The 20,713-nt window shown below is 36.1% G+C and overlaps 3 protein-coding genes across 10 annotated transcripts; 1 reads left to right on the forward strand and 2 right to left on the reverse strand.

Annotated features, from left to right (window-relative positions):
• The first annotated feature begins 2,111 nt into the window (after positions 1–2,111).
• LOC114257138 (GPI transamidase component Gpi16 subunit family protein) lies at positions 2,112–11,001 on the forward strand. Of its 2 annotated transcripts, none has more exons than XM_028196900.2 (5): positions 2,112–2,665; positions 3,695–4,954; positions 9,397–9,546; positions 9,631–9,811; positions 10,575–11,001. In XM_028196900.2, exons 1-5 carry the CDS (start codon positions 2,417–2,419, stop codon positions 10,772–10,774), a joined length of 2,040 nt encoding a protein of 679 aa, XP_028052701.2. In that variant the 5' UTR covers positions 2,112–2,416; the 3' UTR covers positions 10,775–11,001. The 2 variants fall into 2 exon arrangements, with proteins under 2 accessions (XP_028052701.2, XP_028052702.2); XM_028196901.2 differs by having other exon boundaries at positions 2,148–2,665; positions 3,681–4,954.
• Positions 11,002–11,670: 669 nt separating this feature from the next.
• Positions 11,671–14,655, reverse strand: LOC114298488 (acyltransferase GLAUCE). The gene is made up of 2 exons (XM_028243059.2): positions 12,873–14,655; positions 11,671–12,736 (listed from the first exon to the last, which is right to left on the reverse strand). The coding sequence occupies exons 1-2, from the start codon at positions 13,299–13,301 to the stop codon at positions 11,873–11,875; spliced, it is 1,293 nt and encodes a 430-aa protein (XP_028098860.1). The 5' UTR covers positions 13,302–14,655; the 3' UTR covers positions 11,671–11,872.
• LOC114257141 (uncharacterized) lies at positions 14,286–20,184 on the reverse strand. 7 transcript variants are annotated; one of them, XM_082906913.1, is made up of 7 exons: positions 19,835–20,111; positions 19,462–19,570; positions 17,196–17,260; positions 16,751–17,034; positions 15,801–15,872; positions 15,622–15,684; positions 14,286–14,710 (listed from the first exon to the last, which is right to left on the reverse strand). In XM_082906913.1, coding segments are annotated over exons 2-7 (531 nt in total). In that variant the 5' UTR covers positions 19,464–19,570; positions 19,835–20,111; the 3' UTR covers positions 14,286–14,665. The 7 variants fall into 7 exon arrangements, with proteins under 7 accessions (XP_082763039.1, XP_028052709.2, XP_028052707.2 ...); XM_028196908.2 differs by having other exon boundaries at positions 15,622–15,723; positions 19,835–19,975; XM_028196906.2 differs by lacking the exon at positions 19,462–19,570 and having other exon boundaries at positions 19,835–20,184.
• Positions 20,185–20,713: the final 529 nt, after the last annotated feature.

A 20,713-nucleotide genomic window follows, 5' to 3' on the forward strand; every position in this document is an offset into this window, starting at 1 on the left:
TTCCTTGGTTTGTCCTTTTTGACGTGTCGCCTTCCGGGGTGACGTCGTTCTCTCTGTGACCTTGGTCGCGGGCTTCTGTATTGTGGTTGTCTCCTTCAATGTCAAGGTCAATTGGTCTGCCATTCCCAGTGGGAGCGTCATCCCCAATATTTTCCTGCTGTCCGTTACTGGCCATCTATTCTTCCTTCGTTCCCACAGACGGCGCCAAATTGTATGGGTAAAAATCTGACCACACTGCTTACTTAGTGATCAACTGGTGAGCACAGGCAGAATAGATGGCTTCAGTAACCTGAAACAGAAGGAAAAAGGCTCCGGCGGTGGTTCTTCCACCCGGGGGCACTCCGACGATCAAGTCAGTATATCTCTCAAAGATAATCAAGTGCAAAACTTAATACTCAAAACATAAATTGCATACCTTAAACCCACGGGGTGCCCCTCTTTTATAATGTACTCAATCCAAGTCCCACTTGAAGTATGACTTCTATGAACTCCAATTTTAGTGCTTACTTTGGACTCTTTAAGAGATAAAGATAAACTCCCTAAGAGCTTTATCCTTATCTTGGTTAAGTCCCCTCTTTTCCTTAGGACTCTTGTCCCTTATCTGCTTATTTCGGATTCCGATATCTTCGGGAATAACCTCGGCAACTCCGATATCTTCTCGGCTTAATTACCACGACACGTGACACCTCAGCTGACACGTCGACGTCACTATGCCACATGTTGATATTCAGAAAATATATCCCCACACTTCTGTAATATGGTAAGTGGTTAGTGGTGAAGAGATATGCTAATAATACTGATAATAATAATGAAAAACGAGATTAATAATCACTTCGGATGTTGTGCCTCGTATGCTTTTTGGGCAAGGATATGACTAGAATAACTAGTACAGAAAATTATAATTTAGTGTAAATTCAGAAGAAAAAATAAATAAATAAACATCAGTGATAAACTTTATATACATCAGTGATAAACTTTATATACATTAATAATTAAAATCTAAATTTTTTATGCATCTATAAAAAAAAAAAAAAAAAATCAATAAATCACAGAATTGTAATTCCTCCTAACTGGTAATCTCATTTTTTCTTGTGTCATGATTAATAAAGGGACCATTTATGTTGTTGGGAGTTATAATAAAAATAAATAAATAAAAAGAGTGGGAGAGAGAAAGAAAGAAAATTTAGTTACAAATATCATCAATATATAGTGATATCAACAATGATTCATCCCACTAAAAACATCACCACTAATAGCACTAATGCATTAAAAAAGTAAAAAAAATTAAAATTAAAATTCCAAGACCAAAACATCACATCATTAATGACGAGACCCACTGCCACCTAATTAGTGGGAGCACTAATTAGTGCTCCCAAGCATTTTTCATAGTGATATATATGAAACTTAAAGTCTGATAGGTCACTTTGAAATGGATTTGTTATATTTTAAATGAGATCCATCATATTATTTGAATTAATAAATAAAATAAATTTAAAAAATTTAAAATCGTTCTTTATCATAAGGCCCTTTTCGGAAACTGATAAAAAGCCAATTGTTTGGCTTTTTTAAGTTATATTGCTTTTGTACTTTTTTATACAAAAAAGTGAAAAAAAAAATATAAAAAAGTCAAAAAATTAATTTTTTACTAACTTTCTAAAACACAAAATATATAAGAATATATAACAGTATTTGTTAATGTGGAAGACACTATTCTCAATGAGTAATGTTACGTATCATGAAAAAAAATCATAAAAATAATCATGAAAGATTCTCCACCATTATATTACACATATAAGAAAACACCACACATTAATTAAGGGATGAAAAAATTTTATAAAGTATTTTATGATTTTTTTTTCATAATCCCTAGTATTATTCATCCCGAATTTTGTATCCTAAATTATGAATTCTTGATCAAATTGGACCAATGGACTCCCAATTGGAGACATAATATTTTTTTAAAAAAACCAAAATTTAACTTGATAATTAAAAAAATGAAAAGAAAGAGATGAATAAATTGTGTTAATGAGGATTTGACTTCCCCTCAATTGAACTTTCAAGTGGATCAAACACGTAATGAAAATTTCTTATCGATAAAAGTTTATAAAAATATAATTAATTAAATTTTTTAAAAAATTCTTTCTAATAAAAATCTTCCCTTTAATGATGGTTAAAAAAAAAAAAAAAAAAAAAAGCCTTTTCAACTATTTGTAAGTGCAATTAGAGAAGGCAGTCCCTAATGGATAAACGGGTCGAAAATTACCAAAACTGACGGCGGCCAGGATCCGAATAACTGGCCAGATCTTAAACCAGGGCGGGCGGTCACTGGTCTGTACCGACGACTCTCTTCTTCTAACCAATTACACACTAATGAGTTTTTCAGACGCTTCCATGGCGGAGGAGGGTTTGTAGCGAAATGGCTCTTCCACGGTCGATGATCTTTCTGTTGTTGTTGTTGTTGTTGTTATTCATACCCTGCTTTGCGTCCGAATCGATAGGGTACGAACCACAAGAAGAAGAAGGAGAAGAGTTCTCAGAGGAATTGCTGTTGAAGCCATTGCCAGATCGCAAGGTTCTAGCCCATTTTCACTTCCAAAGCAGAGTTCCTCCTACTGAAACCTATGGCCCACACCACCGTCTCTTCCCCAAGGCCATCTATCAGCTGGTAATTTCAACATTTTTCTATTAGATTTAGTGTTTGTTTTGAAGAATTGAGTATCAAAGGATTGTTCTTGTTATGGTAAAAGTTGTTTTTGATTTGGGTTTTGGGTGCCCTTGACTTGGGCGGTTTTTAACTGGGTGGAGTTAATTTTTGAGCACCAAACTGAGAGTGTTATAGCATTTCGTTCTGAGTTAGGAGTACTGGACCAGTAGAGCTATTAATTGGAATATAGTAGCCCCAAATAGATGTGGGTAATTTTAGGAAAAATCAACTTGTAACTATGAAAACTTGTAGAAGGAAAAAGGTAGAAAGGAAATAGAAGAATGGACAAATCAATGAACTTCTATTTCTTGAATTATCCACTTTTCTGATCTAGGTGCCATTGTCAATGGTATGGTGATTATCAGCTTCTCTGGATTACGGCGATGTTGAAGGGAGTGAGCATAACTCCATGTGCCTTATTGGCATCTTCATTGTTGGCCGCTTTGGATTCTCTCATTTTAGACTTCTTATTATCTTCAGGATCCATAGCTTCAAAGTTTTGGTATTAGTTACTTTCTGGGTGCTTCCCTTGAATTCCCCTCCTTTATATGTGATAGGAAACCAGTCTCTTGACTCCATCTCTATGAACTTCGACCCTTCTTTCAATAGACATTACTTTTTTACCAATGCACAATCCTGAAGCTAAATTACTCAATTAATATTGCGTTTATTTTTTCCCCTCAGGTTTTATTCTTTTTTATGACTTCGGAATCCAAACAGAATTCATGTTAGTTTTGGAGTTAAGCTGGATTTATGGTAGGAATTTTCTTTGGTGATGTGAATTTTTCGATAGTTGAAGCATGCTAATATGTTTACATATCTTTATGTAAATGCTATGCTTTTAATATTTTTCCTTTTTTCTCTTTGTTTCTGTTTTACTTGCCATGAATTTGTTAGGACGAAAATAACTAGAACTTCATGTTTGTTTTACATTTTTAAATCACCAGAATTCCATTGTATAACTAGTTTGGTCTAGCACTGCTTATATAGGTACAAAAATTTCAAATTCGGGAAATGGAGTTGTCTTTCACCCAAGGCCGCTGGAATTACGAACGCTGGGGTGGCTACAACCCCATATCAAGCAACAATGCTAAGCCTCCTGGAGTTGAATTGTGGGCTGTCTTTGATGTCCCCCAAGATCAAGTTGATGCTTCATGGAAAAATCTTTCCCACACCCTCTCAGGCATGTTTTGTGCTTCAATCAACTTCCTAGAGTCTTCTACTGCTTATTCTGCTCCTGATTGGGGCTTTCGACCATTTTCAAGCAACATGAGGTATGGTACCTTACCCCGGGAGGCTGTTTGCACTGAAAACCTGACTCCCTGGTTGAAGTTGCTCCCTTGTCGAGACAAAGCTGGGCTGTCAATGTTGATGGACAGGCCATCAATATATAGAGGATTTTATCATTCTCAGCGTCTGCGTTTGACCTCTACCGAATTCATTTCAGCAGGGTTGAACAAGGGGATAGAGCTTGAACAAACCCTTACTATTGTTCTTCAACCTAGTACTCCAGGAAATAGCATGGCATATTCCAGTGGCTCAATATTACAACCAAGTTGGTCTCTCAGCTCACTTTTTGGAAGGAAAGTTGGTGGAAAATGTGTTCTTGCTAAGTCTAGTAATGTGTACCTTCAACTTGAAGGATCCTTAATCTCTGAACTGAATAATCTACAGAAGGAAAATGAGAGATATGATACTGATAATCTTGCCTTCGAAGGTTCCTCAAGTGTCCGTGGTTTTGAATTATCTGTTTCCCCAGACAGGGTGATTAAAGAATTGAATAGCTTGGGTAAAGAGCACCCATCTATTCTGTACGAGTTTTTAATGGAGAATTACACTGATTCTAAACCATTTGATTTCGGTTTAACATGGAAGTTACCAGTAGTTTGGTCATGTCCTCAGGCGCCATTACATGCTAGTAGGTTCTTAATGGGAAGTGGGAATGAGAGGGGTGCTATTGCTATCTCTTTAAAACCTACCAAACAGAATGGGGGTTTCCAGACTGCTGATGTTAATGAAGACATGTGTAGCTTACAGGTTGATGTTTTCCAAGTTGTGCCTTGGTATGTGAAAGTATATTATCATACACTACAAGTATTTGTTGATGGACAAGCTCAATCTGTAGCAGATGTGATAAAGAAGATGCGTGTTTCACCTTCTGAAGACAAGGTGTCACCTGGAGTAATGGAAATGGTCCTCAAATTACCTTGTGGTGTGAAGTCAGCTGCATTAACCCTGGAATTTGACAAGGTATGTTCTAATGTTTACATTTAACGTCTAGTAGGTCTGTTATGATAATGTCATTGTGAAAATGGTAAATCAATCATGCCAGTCTTCCTAATTGGATAGATATGAATATCATATGCAAAAGTGGCAATCAAGTAATTTCAATATCCCATTATGCTGATTCTTGCATGAAAAAGTGGTAATGATGGAGCATATCTTGGTTTTCAGTTCTTAGTTATGTGCATGCAAGCTATGTAGTTATATCTAAATGTTAGGAATGAATGAAAAATGAAAGATAGATGTTTCTGAAGTTGTACTGGTACTGTACTACTATCACTCTTGGCCATCTGAGCTAAGCTCCAGTAATAACTAATAGTTGATGGTTTGAGAAAGTGATATTCATTGAAGTACTCTTGGTTTGTCATTAATAGTTTGGCAACTTATAGCTCTAATATGCTCTTTCAAACTGCCACTTAATTTTGTAGTCTCGAGTAACTTTTCTCTACTATTAACAAAAATTTGTGCTTTTTAATGTATAAGAATGTATATTCTGTAAATTAATACATTGTAATATTGTTAACTATGCAGAAATAGTCGTGCAAAAATTAGTTGTAGTTTAATCGCTTCTAAAATTATTGGGTATTCCTGTGCACTGGATGGATACGTTATAAGCAAACAATAGCAGTACCACTCTATATGGGCAGACAACTTTTGTGCAATAACATTGTAGATTGACAAAATGTCAAGCATTATGCATTCTACTGGACTGCTATCGTTGACCTCAATCTCTTATATATTCTGGCTATACATATGAAGCACGGAGACAGACACGGACACGCGACACGACACGGACACGCAAAAACGCAAATTTTCAAAAAATAGGGGACACGACACGTCGGGCACACGTTCAATATATATAATTAATTTTATTTATTATATGTCATAAAATTATTAAAAAAAATCAAATAAAGGTAATAAAATATACAAAATAACACTATTAAAATTATAAAAAAATAAACATTTAATTGATTTAACATCATATATATCGTTCCCAATTAACATAAAATAGCATTCCATCAATACATAACATGTCATTCGAAGTTACCAACCATCATTTGTTACAAAATGCATGAAAATCAAACCACAAAATATAAAATTATCCAATGTACCAACAACTATTACAAAATCCATCAACCTAAGTAGAGGAAACTATTACAACATCTTCACCACCGCCTCCATCTTCTCCTTCATCTGTAAATAGGACCGCCTCCATAGCCGGTTCATCAAGTGAGAGGTTAGCCATCCCAAGCATTCCAATATCATCAAGTGAGTCAAAGTTATCTCCGGCAATGTCCCACATTTTTGTCTCTCCTTGCAAGTATTGGGAGCTCCTCCTTGATAAAAGACGAAGATTGCTATGAATGAACACCAAATCCTCCACGCGTTAAGGGACCATCTTGTTCCTTCTCACTGAGTGAATAAAGGAGTAAGTACTCCAATTTCTCTCACAACAAGATGAAGAGGCAGGTTGCACAAGCAATCTCAAAGCTAGTTTTTTAAGAGATGGTGCATATGCATCATATGCACACCACCAAGTATAAGGATCCATGTGCCATCTATTATGAATGGAATCATACTCTGAGAATGCTTCAACATAACCCGAAAATTTTCCAAACTCAGTTATCACCTTGGTTCGCTCCGTGATATCTTCAAAATACCTCTTAAAACACTTATTCCTCTCACGTGTCACCTCTTCATCCCTATGTGGAGGAACTCTATTTTGATCCTCGTGGAGCCACTCATCACTATAATACCTACAATCCAAAATAGGAAAAATAATTATTTCAAGAAAGACTAGATAAGTCCATCAAAATGAAATATCTAAAACAAATTTAAATGTGGTACTTACTTTGGATTCAATGAATGTGCCATACAATGGAGAGGAGTATGTTTTTTATTCCAACGATCCACGAGAATTTGATGCACCACATTGTAAAATGTAGATTCCTCATCTATTCTTTTCCCTTCATGCCTATAAATTGACATCTTCACTTTCTCTATCATTGAGTCCCACATATCACATACTAAGTGAAAGCAAGGTTTGTCTGTATCACAAGCTCTAAGCATGTCATATATAGGACCCGTGAAGGAAAGAATATAATCAATGTAATCCCACCACACATCATCCAAAATCTTTTCTTTCACAAATTTTGCATTCCCAACATCATCATCTCTATAGCAATTCCACTTGTCACTAATTACCATTGCTTGAAGACCACGTTTTATAAGCTTTAACCTCTTGAGCATAACAATTGTGGAGGCAAATCGTGTTTCGGCAACCGAAAGCAACTTCAATGACACAAATTCATTGTGCATAGCCAATCGCATTGAGTGATTAGAGATAAAATTCTTAATCATCAAACCATCTCCGGCAATATCACTAATCCAACTACATTCTTCATATGTGACTTCATTCCTCTCAATATTCTTTGCGGCACAAATATTTTTCAAAGCTAGATTTAATGTGTGCACCACACAAGGAGTCCATAGAATATAAGGGAATTGAGCTTCAATAAGTTGTCCGGCTGCCTTACAATTAGGAGCATTATCCATGATGACTTGAACCACATTACTTGGCCCAACCTCATTAATCACTTCTTTCATCAAATTTGCAATGAAATATTTGTCTTTAGTTTCTCCAGAACAATCAACTGCTTTAATGAACATAGGCCCACTTTCACTCACTGCCATAAAATTAATCAAAGGCCTCCTTTGAGAATCACTCCAACCATCACTAACAATGCTCACCCCTTTTTCCTTCCATGTGTCCCTAATTGGTTGCAACAATTTATCAATATTTGCCCTCTCTTTTTGAAGTAATGTGGTTCGTAACAAATTATAACCGGGAGGCAAATATCTAGGAATATTATGATTTGCAGCAAATGTGTAAGAGCTAACATAGTAAGGATTTCTTGCAAGATTAAAAGGTACCCCCCCCCCCCCCCCCGAGTAGAACATCCTAGCAATTTCAAAATGCAATTGCTCTCTATCCTTCAAGTTGAATGCTTTCTCAATAGCACTCCCACTCCCAGGCCCAGACCCACTCCCACTCCCACTCCCACTCCCACTCTCACATGTTCTCCTCTTCTTTGATTCACAAGCATAACTACTACCCACTGATACAATGGAAGGAGGCAATGGTACATTTTTGGGAAGAGCATTTTTAATTCTCAGCTCAGCAGCATCATTCTCATTTTGCAGTTGTGAAAGTTTTGGACTTGTCACTTTCTTACAAGCACCAATTCCCTTTCCTGGGAGTTTTAACAAGTGTGCCCTTACTCTTGTATATGAACCTTTGAAAGTATTATTACAAAATTTACATTGTAATTGGCAATTTCCTCCTCCTTCCCCAGGTTTTGCTAATTTAGTTATATACTTCCACAATGGTTTGTTCTCATCAAAATCATCATCAGGTATATCATTAGAACTACCACCCGTAGCCATTGTTTCAGAATTAATAATTGGTTCCTATAATAAAATTAATAAACATACATTATTAAAATTATATCCTCAAATAATAGAAAAGAAAAAATAAAATCAGAATATAAAAAAAATAAAAGAAAAGAAAAAATAAAATAAAACAAAATCAGAATTAAAGAAAAAGAAAAGAAAAAATTAAATTAATAAAACAAAAAAAATAAAACAAAAAAAGAAAATCAAAATCAAAATCAAAATAAAACAAAAAAATGAAATAAAGGAAAAAAATGAAATAACGGCGAGAAATTGTGAGGAAAGAAGAGGCTAAGACAGAGAGAGAGAGAGAGAGAGCTATCGAAGAGAGAGAGAGAGCGATCGAAGAAGATCGAAGAAGAGTCGTACCTTAACGAAGCAGAAAATCGACTGCAGATCCCAGATCGCAGACCGACGACAGACGACCGACGAGGAGCAACGATCGACGAAGTCAGGTCCTCTCTCTTTCTCTCTTTCTCACCCTTTCTCTGCTGCTTATCTTCTATTCGAAAGTCGATTCGAAGAGATTAGGGCGAATGGTAGATTAGGGCAAATTTGATCTGTTTTTGCTTATTTTCAAATCGACCCCAAAAAAATTTAGTAAATTGTGAAATTGCCCCCGCGCATGTCCAAACGTGTCCAAAACGTGTCCGGATGTAAAAAAATTTTAAAAAAAATGGGACACTCTGCCATGCGTGTCAGACACGTGTCCACCGCGTGTCCGTGTCCGACACGTGTCTGACACTGGTACGGAGCCCTCGGAGGGGTGTCCGTGCTTCATAGCTTGTGTACAATTTAGCTTGTGAAATTGATTTGCTTTATTCTATATTCTCAGTTATTAGTTGAATAAACTGCCAGAACCATGAATGCTCGCAGATTCTGTGGTAGTCTAAAAATGCTGTCTGTCCATTATATTTAGCTCGTGTCCTTATTTGCCACTTCATATATCTCCACAGGGTTTTTTGCACATCGATGAATATCCTCCAGATGCTAACCAGGGATTTGACATCCCATCAGCTGTTGTAAGCTTTCCTGAATTCCAAGCAAGTGCGAATTTTCTTGAAGATGCCTCTTCAAACAAGTCACCCCTATTATGTAAATTGCAGGTATTAATTGCTGTGATATGTTGGTTTTAAGGGTACCTTGCGTTCTGTTTCTCTGTTTAAATTGGTGCCTGAATTTGTATGCAGGAGAAAAGTCCTGTTTTGTCTTACACAGAAGTATTGCTTGTCCCTTTAATGACTCCTGATTTTAGCATGCCTTACAATGTCATCACAATTACATGCACAGTATTTGCTTTATATTTCGGGTCAATGCTCAATATACTACGGAGGCGTGCTGCCGAGGAAGAAAGATTGTTAAAAAGAAAAGGTAATTTAAGTATTATTTGGATTGGGTCATTGAAAATTCTCAAATTTGTTAAAATGTGTTAACATGCTTTTGACAAATGGTAAAATTCTCTACTTAATTAAAGAGTAATGGTAGAATTCTCAGTTGCAATATGATTCTGATAGTTTTGTGAATTAACACCTATACCATTGATTTGCTAATATTTAATTATTAACACCCTCACTGTCATCTTTTGAATACTTGAGAAAAACATGCATACTAGAATTTTATCTTTATTGTTTCTACCCTTGGTGGTGCTATTTATTTAATTATTTCTCTATGGCACAATTGGAAAATACTTGAAACTTGCCTGAAATTTACTCTTTCTAGTATACTTTTGGATCCTTGCAATAAGTTTGTTGCACCATAATTGTAGTGTTTTTGTTATTAGTCCGACTTTTCCAGACATGTTCACTTTAGAGTTACACCTTTGCTACTAGCCAACCACGTAATATTGTGAAACATGTTTATGATCAAGCTTCTTTTAGTCTCTTACTAGACATGATACACGGAATCACCACTCATATAGATGGCTAACCTACTGCACTGTGGCAAGGTTACTATTGTCCATGTCTTTTTTCTTTTCTTTTTTTAAAGTTAAGGGCACCCTTGATGACTTATTGATGGCTTACTTTCGTTACATGCATGCGAAACAGAAAGCACACTACACTGTTTTGATCTCTGTAATTTATCAAACCCATCTTTATCCCACCGTTAATGTTTGCTCTTATTGTTCTGCTTGCAGCTGCCAAGAAGAATGGCCGGTTTCCCTTGCTACTATCCAAGTTGTGTGCCAAATTGAGAGGAAGACAGTGGGAACAACCACAATCATCATCACAATCATCGTCGTCGTCGTCTTTGTCATCCTTAGTAAGTTCCAAGCTATTAATTAAAGTTGTTTTAGTGGCTGGTGTAGCTGCTGGTTGGCAGTATTATTTTGGATAACCTCAGAGCAAGTCAGGAAGGAAGCATTTCTTGTACAATCTGTGCTAAACAAACAGAACTTAGGGATAGAAGATTTTCTTTTTGTAGACTCTTTCACTGGCTTGTATCCCATTTTTTGTATAATTTCTGAATTACTGATTGATTACCCACATTGACATTGCTGAGTTTCTCATACAAGAACTAGTTATGCTGCAATATCATTTGAGCAAAAGAGTTGTTTTACCAAAGCTGACTTTATTTTCTTCCTGTTTTGTATGTATGCAATAATATTATGCCAATTGTCCAAATTTCTGACAATGAAAATGTGTCTCAAGGGCTGAGGTTGGAATTAGTCCTTGATTTCAATTGTCACTTTATTTCTTGTGTACAGAAGTAAACAGTCTTGAAAAGACATGGGAAAAAATGATTGTTAAAATATTGAATTTTGTTAATTGAGGAAAGCTAAAAATATGGTGAAATTTTCATATATATTTATTTTCTAAACGGTTTCATTTTTGTTGATCTACATGAGAATGTCATGTAAAATTTTGTATGTGGCACTTCAAACCCAAGACATGTCCAACACCACTCAATCTTTTTTCCCCCAAACACGCATTAATGTGTATTAATTGGGTGTTTTTTTTTTATTTTAGAGAATTAGTTTCAGAAAGTGAGGTATTTTTAGGATCAACAACACAAGAAAAGCTACTGATTGAGAGGTAATTTAATGGAATTAGGTTTTTGTTGGTCACAGATCTTTTGTAATCAAAATTTGGGTCTTCTGTCCTCAATGTACTCTGAACACACATATCATAGAAATTTCGAGACATGATCATGCACGTGAAAGTTCATAGAGACAGGGAGAAAAAAAGATTTTGGAAGATAGACGATTCCGTGCTAGTAGTGGAAAGTCAAAATTTTAGAAAAAATTAGTTCGAGAGAACTTTAGAACTGAATTATATTGGCTGGTTTTCCTTATAAATAAAATGTTAAGAAATTAATACAATGGCAATTAATGGAGATAAATCATCCAATTCATAAATAACAAATATGAAAATTGTGGAAGGCAAAGGTTAGTTGATTCCACATGAGGATAACTAAATCCTGTTTGAGACTTCATTAATCCTCCATCATTAACCTGTGAAACTCCTTAATCTGATCATTAGGAAGTTCCAGGCAAATGCTAAGCCCTCCCTCATCTCTTGTCCCTGGTAATAGATACACCAAACCAGGTTTAACCAACACTGGAGTAGTACACTTGATCTTGCCCCAAACAAACTCATCTTCCTCTAACCCTAATCTCCACCAAGCCACCAATGAAAAGCTATCTTCCCTACAAGGCACACCCTTATTCACCTCTAACCAATCTACACTAGACCTCACATATTCATCATCCAACCTCTCCAACCCTTCCTGCACCTTCTTCACAAAAACATGGTCCTCTTCCTCCCTCATCTCCCTCACGCTCGCTCGTGCGAACCCAGGAATCAGAGCATTCCCGGCAAACCCAATGGGTACGTGTGGCACAATCTTTTTCCTAGCATCCACCGGAAACAACATTGTCGAAATTTTATCGATGTCTTTTGTCTCCACCGCCAGGGTCCTCGCCTTCCATATCTTTGCTGCCACGGCCTGGAAGGTGGTGCAATTTCTCAGGGAGGCCTTTTTTATGGTGGCGATGCGGGAAGGGGATAAGTAGATGAGGTGGGTTTGGTTGGGGAGTGAAGATTGGTGGAGTGTGGGGTTGAAATTGAAGCTGTGTGTGTCGATGATTGGTTTCGAGTACTCATAGTGAGGATGAATGATTATAGGGGGGTTTCGTGCTTTGAAGAGCGTTCGATCTGGGTTTGGGATGATCACCATTTGTTCGGACCGTGTTAGAGCAGCCATGTTTGCTAGGAACTCACGTACTGCCACTCCGTCGAGGACACAGTGGTTGTACCGTGAAGCGAATGCCAAGCCTCCACAGCCCAACTGGGTCAACTGTAATTTCAAACACAGACCACAATTTGTGAATAATTTTTCAAAAACAAAGCCTCTAATTCATCAGTTTCTGTGTTTGTCAAAGAGTTTTTGATGCCAACACTTGGAATGTGTAAAGGGAACACTCTGAAAATACCTGGATGAACAAAAGAGGCATGTCCTGTATCTCTATTTCCTCTTCATTCTCTTTACGCAAGAACTCCACAAATTGCCTAAACTCTGGCTTCGGTGCCATAAGCTCTCCAAGCTGGCTCAACTTCGTCTCTGTTGCTGCTGCAACAACCACAACACCTGCACCATTGCAGTTGATCTCTAACCTCTGACTGTCTTCCAATGAAGGCACTAGGCGTCCAGCAAAGAAATCATAGTGCACAAACAACCGCTCGAGTGCTCTGTACAACTTTTCACAGGCTTCGGCAAAACTGATTTTTGGAGGGTCAAAGAAAGAAACTGATTCTTGGTAGCCGATGAGGCTGAGGTCTATGTTTGACAAGAAGATGCGTCTGCGTTCTGTGGGCTTCCCCGGGAATATGACAATTTTCTCGACTATCTTCAGATTCTCCATTGTGTTTGGTTACAATGTTTGTTCAATTCAGGAACTTGATGATGAAAAAGTGGTAACTCTAATTTCTTGGAGCTCTCTACACGGATTGATGGCAATATATGTGTGTGTGTGTGTAGGGTTGTGTTTCTGATCAGTTTTTTTAATGTATGGCAGTTTGCGAACTATAAATGAAGTTAAATGTTGGTTTTCACAAATAAAAATCTGAAATGAGTTAGAAATGAATGAAACGTTGGTTTTTTAACTCTTTAATTGATTAAACTTTTAACTCCAAAATATGAGTTAGTAATGGAGTGATATATCAATAATTGCTTACCATGTTAATTAATGGGAAAATTGCAGAAAAATGGAAGGAATGTATAACAATTGCAGTAAAGGAATAAAAAATTATTGCAATGTACATGGAAATTTAAAAACATAATTACAAAAACATTATGACAATCCACACTCAAAACATCCACCCTTTCCAACTCTGTTTATTCAGTTTGGTTTTCATCGTCCTCTTCTCTGTTCATTTCAATTTGTTTTTTTTTTTCACTTTAGTTATGGTGGTGGCCGAAAGAGGAGCTGGTGGTACACAGCATCAAACTAGATCTAAACCAGATCCAGCAATGGAAGCAGAGAAGGTGAGCAGCGATGGCAGTAGCCACGGATGGTGATGGCAAAAGAGAAGGGAGGGGGAGACAATGGTGGAGAAGTATGGGGATGGGTTGCTGGCCTTGAAGGGGTAGATCACACTGGGTTGGGCTTTGCAGAGGTTGAGAAAAGGAGGGAAGGGAAGAGGAAAGGAAGAGGGAGAGGGGTTGAGGGCAACACAATAATTGACATCATGTTTCTTAATTTCCATGTATATTAATTTTTCATTCCCACATTTTGCAATTATTTTTAAAAACTCTGAAATACATGGATGGCTTCCATGGTCGGGTCAATACATTTCAAATAGTACAAGCTGAGTTGAGAAAGGTATTTCATCTGAGAAATTGTTAGTTTTTAAGGGAGAAAAAAAATAGATATCTAAATCAATACCTAAGAATGTGACGTACATTCATAACAGTTTTGCTTGTACATTCTCTCTCCCTCACTCTCCCACCTATGGAAGAGAAAATCCTGGTATAATAAAGCATCAACATAATTCAACAAATTCAAGTTTTTAAATCTTTCCCAAGCTACGAATCTTCCATATTCATTTGATACCAACAATAAGCTCACTGAAGCCATTTTCACCAATACAACTGAAGAATTAATCCCAGAAAGTTACATGCAGAGTTGTACCAGTTAAAACAAGGCCGGGGACTTGCGAGAACGTTATCGGACCATAACATTAGGATCCAAGAAAACATGCAAAAGAACCTGGTCCACTCCAAATGTCAGACATTGGATTCCAATGCCAAAAGTATCTTCTTTCTTGGACCCTGAAAGAACCACAATGAACCAAAAAAGCTTAAAATCAAATTAGGGAAGGCAGAGTAGAAGTAGTAAGAGACACAAGAAAAAGCGGTGCTCATTTTGACATTAAATAAAAATAAATAAAAAGATGGTTGTTTGCATCCTAAATGATTCCCAAAGACCCACAAAAACAAAAACATAAATAAATAAAGAAGAGTTACATGGGTTCAACAAAAACAACCCACTAGCAAATCTTCTTCTAATCAGTCTCCAATCACATGGTGCAAGATATTAGTGTAGCTATATTTCCCTTAGGGGATGGTTGTTGAGAGCTTCTATTTCCACATACCAAAAGATGTGTTGAGGCAGTGAGGAACTTCTTAAATATGTAGAATCCCCTTCACAAAGTCCACAGTTGTTTTGTTTTATTTTTTATTATTAGTCTTCATTTTGCTTCCAGTTCTCTAGGGCATCTCTCAATTAGATCAAGCAAGATCAGAAATTCAGTAATCTGCTTCCTCATTCTTTTGAGCCCAATGAAAATTGCTCTTCTTTGGATAAACCAAGGGTTATTAGGAATCGTTCATGAATTAGTTTGGTCTTATCAAGTTTTTCGCTTCGCTCCCAAGGCAGGCTAGCTTCTTGCCATGGTAAGCGGCTTGCTTTTGGGTGGGAACTAAAGTGAGGAGAGGTTTAATTAAAATCTTGTTACTTCATTAAACAAATTATTTCTATATGAATAGACAAATAAAAACCATAAGAAGTGTCTGACACGTGTATCAAAATAGTAAATTCTATCAATTCATCAAAACAGTAAATTCTATATCAAGAAGGGAAGTTCCACCATCATTGATCAGCAAAAGCAATAAAAATGACCACAGATATCATAGCAAGGCAGGATCTCTCTGTACACTAGGGTGAGTTTAGTCAAGTTTACCATTGGTATTCCTAAAGCCTTCAGATCCTCACCAGTCATGTGCACGAGTGCTGTCATATCAACCTGCACAAACAGCATGAAGTGCCAAAATAGTAAAAGGAACTTATTAAGGCACTGGTTGAAACCGGAGCTAGTACATAAAATTGCAATAACACAGAAATGTTGTGATGAATGCATACTTCCTCCACTTGGAATGTAATTGAGTATTTTTCCAGACCGAGGGATTGCAGGAAACTATCAACAGATTCAGCCTGCACCAGACATGTATCACTTAGAAGGATGAACAACTACCACACATTATGAACAACTCCCCGTAATTGAGTTCAAATTATTAAGTCTAAAACTGATCCACTGGCATTAAGATTATGCCCCAACCTCAACCCCTATCTTTCTAAAAAACCAAAAGATTAAAAAAAAAAAATGTCCCTCAATGGCAACATTACCCAATTTCATGCCAAAGATGGATCAAACTTTTCAAGCTGAACAATGAAAATAAGCGTACAGCATTGGTGTGAAAATTGTTAATGAATCAGCTAAATCAAGCATGACATAAGTTTCAATGGAAAGAAATGAACTGACCACAAAATACATGATCAACGTATCATGACAACATATATTCCCATCAAGAACTGAAACTATTTGTGTGTATGCGTGGGTTTGGCCTTCTTTGGCCCTTGATGTGGATGTGTGTGTATTTCCATATTATACACACGTACCATATAAAGACCATACTTCTGGAAAAGTATGAGCAGATTACAAGTCAAATTCAAAATCAAGTGCACCAAAAGTGAACTAACGAAATTATTATTTACTGCAAAACTGCGATTCATACTCAGACAAAAGTATACATTTCTAAAAGAAGATGTTAACCAAGTCACACTCAACACCCAAACACAAGAAAATCTGAAAAAACATACATGATGGTGCCAATAATATGACATGTCTGTATGAGTAGTAGTAGTCATGACGACAACAAAAAAAACTTTTCAACATAAATTGTGTCAGTGTGCATAAAACAGTTTGGATCAGGATCTATCATAACCACACATCTCAGAAATATTGAATTTTATACTTCATAACAGTTGTAAAAGGCAAGGGAAGAAATAAAAATAACAGGGAAGGTCCGTGCCTTTTGCGGAGTCTTTGTCCTACAGACTGAGCTAGCAACTTTTTTGGTCTCTGGTTCAGGGGCTTCAACAATAACATTATTCCTCACAGATTTATTATCCTTAAGTACTGGCTTTCGCTTTGGCTTCGGGGGATCAGTGTTCACCGGCTGTGAGTACATCGTGCCAGAGAGCTTTTCACGGAGATCCCTTACACCTGAAACAGATCCATTTCCACTTAGACTTTCTTGCTGGACACTCTTCTTCTGGAGCTTCAGACGAAGATCTTTACCACCAATTATGCGATCTTCAAGCACCATTAACACACAAATTACAATCAAAATGATACAATAGCGATGTCTAAAAGCAACAATTTGTATACAATATACACATACATATTTCAATATGTTTCATGCAACTTAAGCAGCAATCACTAGTTGAATTCAATCATGTCACAAGAAACCGTACTTGAAACTTGAGGTTCATCATCCTTGTAAAGATCATGTTCCCACTTGTCATCATCTTGCCTCTGCCTGCAAAGCATATGACGTTGAATCAAATAAAAGGTTTTGTTCTAATAAAAACAAGTAAAAGCCTCAGTGTATACAGTGCTCCACCTAACAAACTACTTAAAGAAATTAAATTGGCAGAAGAAGGAAGTACAGCTAAGATACTTATCAGAGTTAAATAGACAAAGATATCCAACGGGAAAAATTTTACACCCTTTGACTCAACCAACATAAAGTCATGTCTCAAATTAATTTAGAAACTTTTGATTAATACAAACAGCACAAAATACAGTACGCATGATAGTATCATGCACATATGAGATACTATATCTTCACAGAATGGCTATTGGGGCAATTCATTAAAATTATTTGAATTAAGAAAATCATTAAAATGTAGCTTTGGAGCCACTTTAAAATTAACATATACAAAGATATCACAGGTCTCCAATGGTTTATCTATAAGATATCCTTGATCATTATTTCAGTTTTTTTCTCCCTCTTGAAACCCTACAAAACCATAAAAAGTACACTCAGTTAGTCCTCATTGGATGGGTCTGAAAGGGTTAGATTGAACTTACAACCGCAAGGTTGATGGGCTGAGTTTTAACATTTGAACTAATAACCCCTTGTTACATGATAAAACCATATTGAATATATGAATACATACATATATTAAACATAATCTTGAGAAAAAAAAAAAAAAATCCATAATTAATCAACAACAATGAGATATTATAAAACCTAAACACTCGTTACTAAGAAGCATAAAATCATAACGTGCAGATGGAGTACACTTGGGACTCTGTCTAATCAAAGCTTAGATTAAAATTTTGTTTGAGATTGTGAATTTGAAGTTACTATGCTGCTGGGACAATTTTGTTTGTATTTTCGTTACTTTTTAAAGTCAAGGGAATCTTAGCAATTTAAATTTTCTAGATATTACTATATTAGTACTAGTAGTGGTACAAGGAAATATTTTGAGCTTGACTATTTTCTGAGGCCCTCATGTATATGATGATCTATAGTAGGCCTAGCACAATCTTATTAAAGTTTTTTTAAGTCTTCTATTTTATAATGACCTAAAAAAGAAAAATGATAGCAACCCATAAATATTCATGTAATGTTTCAATAATTGAGTCATGTTTTGAAAATTCGATGGTCCCATGTGTCATACAACCTAATCTTAGGATTAGGAGGGACTTCTAACAAATTTTGGTAGATTCTTCGTCTACCTTTTTTCTTTTTTTTCTTTTTTTCTTTTTTTTTGATAACTATCTTCGCTGAAATTCTGTGTGACAGGATGTTAATTTTTAGGTTTTTAATTCCAAAACTCTAATTTCATAATGCTTACTCTTTTGGGTTTTGGCATGCAATTAAAGAATATTAAACCCAAGATTAGTTGTTGTCAAGAATTTAAGACAATTGAAGCAATTAATCACCTTCCAAACTAAGACAATTCTAACCCTTCTCCATACACAATGCCAACCACCTATTTGGCGATAGTTTTAAATCCTAATCTCCAAGCCTTCCATAAACCTTTCCCACCACAAATCTATAAGGAGGAAAAATTATAATAAGCATCTGCTTTCTCCATACACAATGCCAACCACCTATTTGGCAATAGTTTAAATCCCAATCTCCAAGCCTTCCATAAACCATTCCCACCACAAATCTATATGGAGGAAAAATTATAATAAGTTTCCTAGTAATATCCTACATCTACTTTGTATCAAATTTCAAATCTAAAGAATCCTACTTCAAAATCTTTTCTAACATTTTCTTCTTCATAAATTGTTTGATACAATATAAGTAATTCTTCTTCCATTATGATGACAACTGTTGAATAGAAGAACAATATGATGAACCATGGAAGAACCCAAAATTAAGTTATGATGCTTACGTGAGCATGTGTTTGCATGGTATGGGCATGTATAAGAACAAAACAAGAGAGAAAGACAGAAGAAGAAAATATGACCACCTCTGTATCACACAAGCCCACTAAGCAGGTGACCCAGTTACACAACTTACTCAAAAATAATAATTCCACTGTCAATTTTTTAGTAGAATACAAAACAAAATGCGTGAACAACAAAAACGATCAGCAAAGCAATCATCTTTCAACCAAAACTACTTAAATCAAGTCCTAAAAATGCAAATTATGGAATCCAATGAAAGCTAATTTGCTAATTTTTCTGAAGATTTATTCATTACAACAAAAAGCTCACATGTAATGTAACTGATCAAAGCACCTTATGTGCCCATGAATGCTCTAATGCTTGATTTTCACGTTCACTCCTCCAAAAACATGACCCGGAAGTCATTCTTCTCGTTAGGCTACAACGAAAAAGAATGTTTCTTTCAAACAAAACTCAAAAGTTTCATTCACCAAAAAAAAAAAAAAAACTAAGTTCGAATCAAACACGAACTAAATCCAAAGCCTATGCCCAATGAAGAATTGAAACCAGAAAATTTAGAATCAAGTTCACACAAACTCAACACTGTCAATACACAGCACAATGAGAACAAATACAAAGCCAACAACAGTCACAGCAACAAATCAAGGAGGCTAAAGAGAGAAACTAGCGAGAGAAATCGAACCTCTTGCCGGTAAATTGCCTCCGGCGAATAGAATCGTCTCCGGTGTTACCATAAAGACGCTCCTTTATGGACCTCCTGGATGTGGCCTCCACACGATCAGCATACATCGTGCGGTTGATTACACAATCGTACAGTTAGAAAACCCTTTAGCAGTTGGAAAACCCTAACCCTAACCCTAAGATATATATACACAATAAGCAATTGTATGTATCGATTTCTAGAGAGAGAAAGTGCGAAAAACTGGCACAGGTTTAGAGCTTTTTAAAAAATTTCCGATGAAGAAGAAAGGGAAGGGACTGCCAAACAAACAAAAGTAGAGAGATTCTTCGCACTCGCAGTGATTTTTGCTTGGGTCAGTTGGGCGGGTCTCGCATTGTAAAGCGAAAGCCCAGCCCAAATATGTGGACCGTCCCAAATATAACCCTGCCCTAAAATATATGGGTTGAACCCTAGGTCGAAGGATAGGCTCATGGACCAGGCTTTGAGCCTGTCTTATTATCTTTTCAAAGCTCGGTCCATAGACCTATCCCAATGACCATGTTAAGCCCATATGTGCTAAAGAAGAAGAAAGAAGTAATTTTTCAATGACCCATTTAATGATGCTATATAGTTACTATTGTCATTTAATGATGCTACTTACTTCTTTCTTCTTCTTCTTAATTTTTCAATTTTAAGCCCATAGTAAAACAAAAAGATTAAAATTGAAAAATTAAATAAGTAGCATCATTAAAGGAAAATAGTAACTACATTTTTACGAGATTAAACCCATAATTTAATAACATAACCATAATCATAACTAATGTAATTATGTATTTAATAAATAAAAATTACTTTTATTTTTTACAATTCAATATTAAATTCTAATTATTGTAATGCATT

The sequence above is a fragment of the Camellia sinensis genome, chromosome 14 (genome assembly GCF_055761805.1).
Source record: "Camellia sinensis isolate YWXY chromosome 14, ASM5576180v1, whole genome shotgun sequence".
In the NCBI taxonomy this organism is placed as follows: Eukaryota; Viridiplantae; Streptophyta; class Magnoliopsida; order Ericales; family Theaceae; genus Camellia; species Camellia sinensis.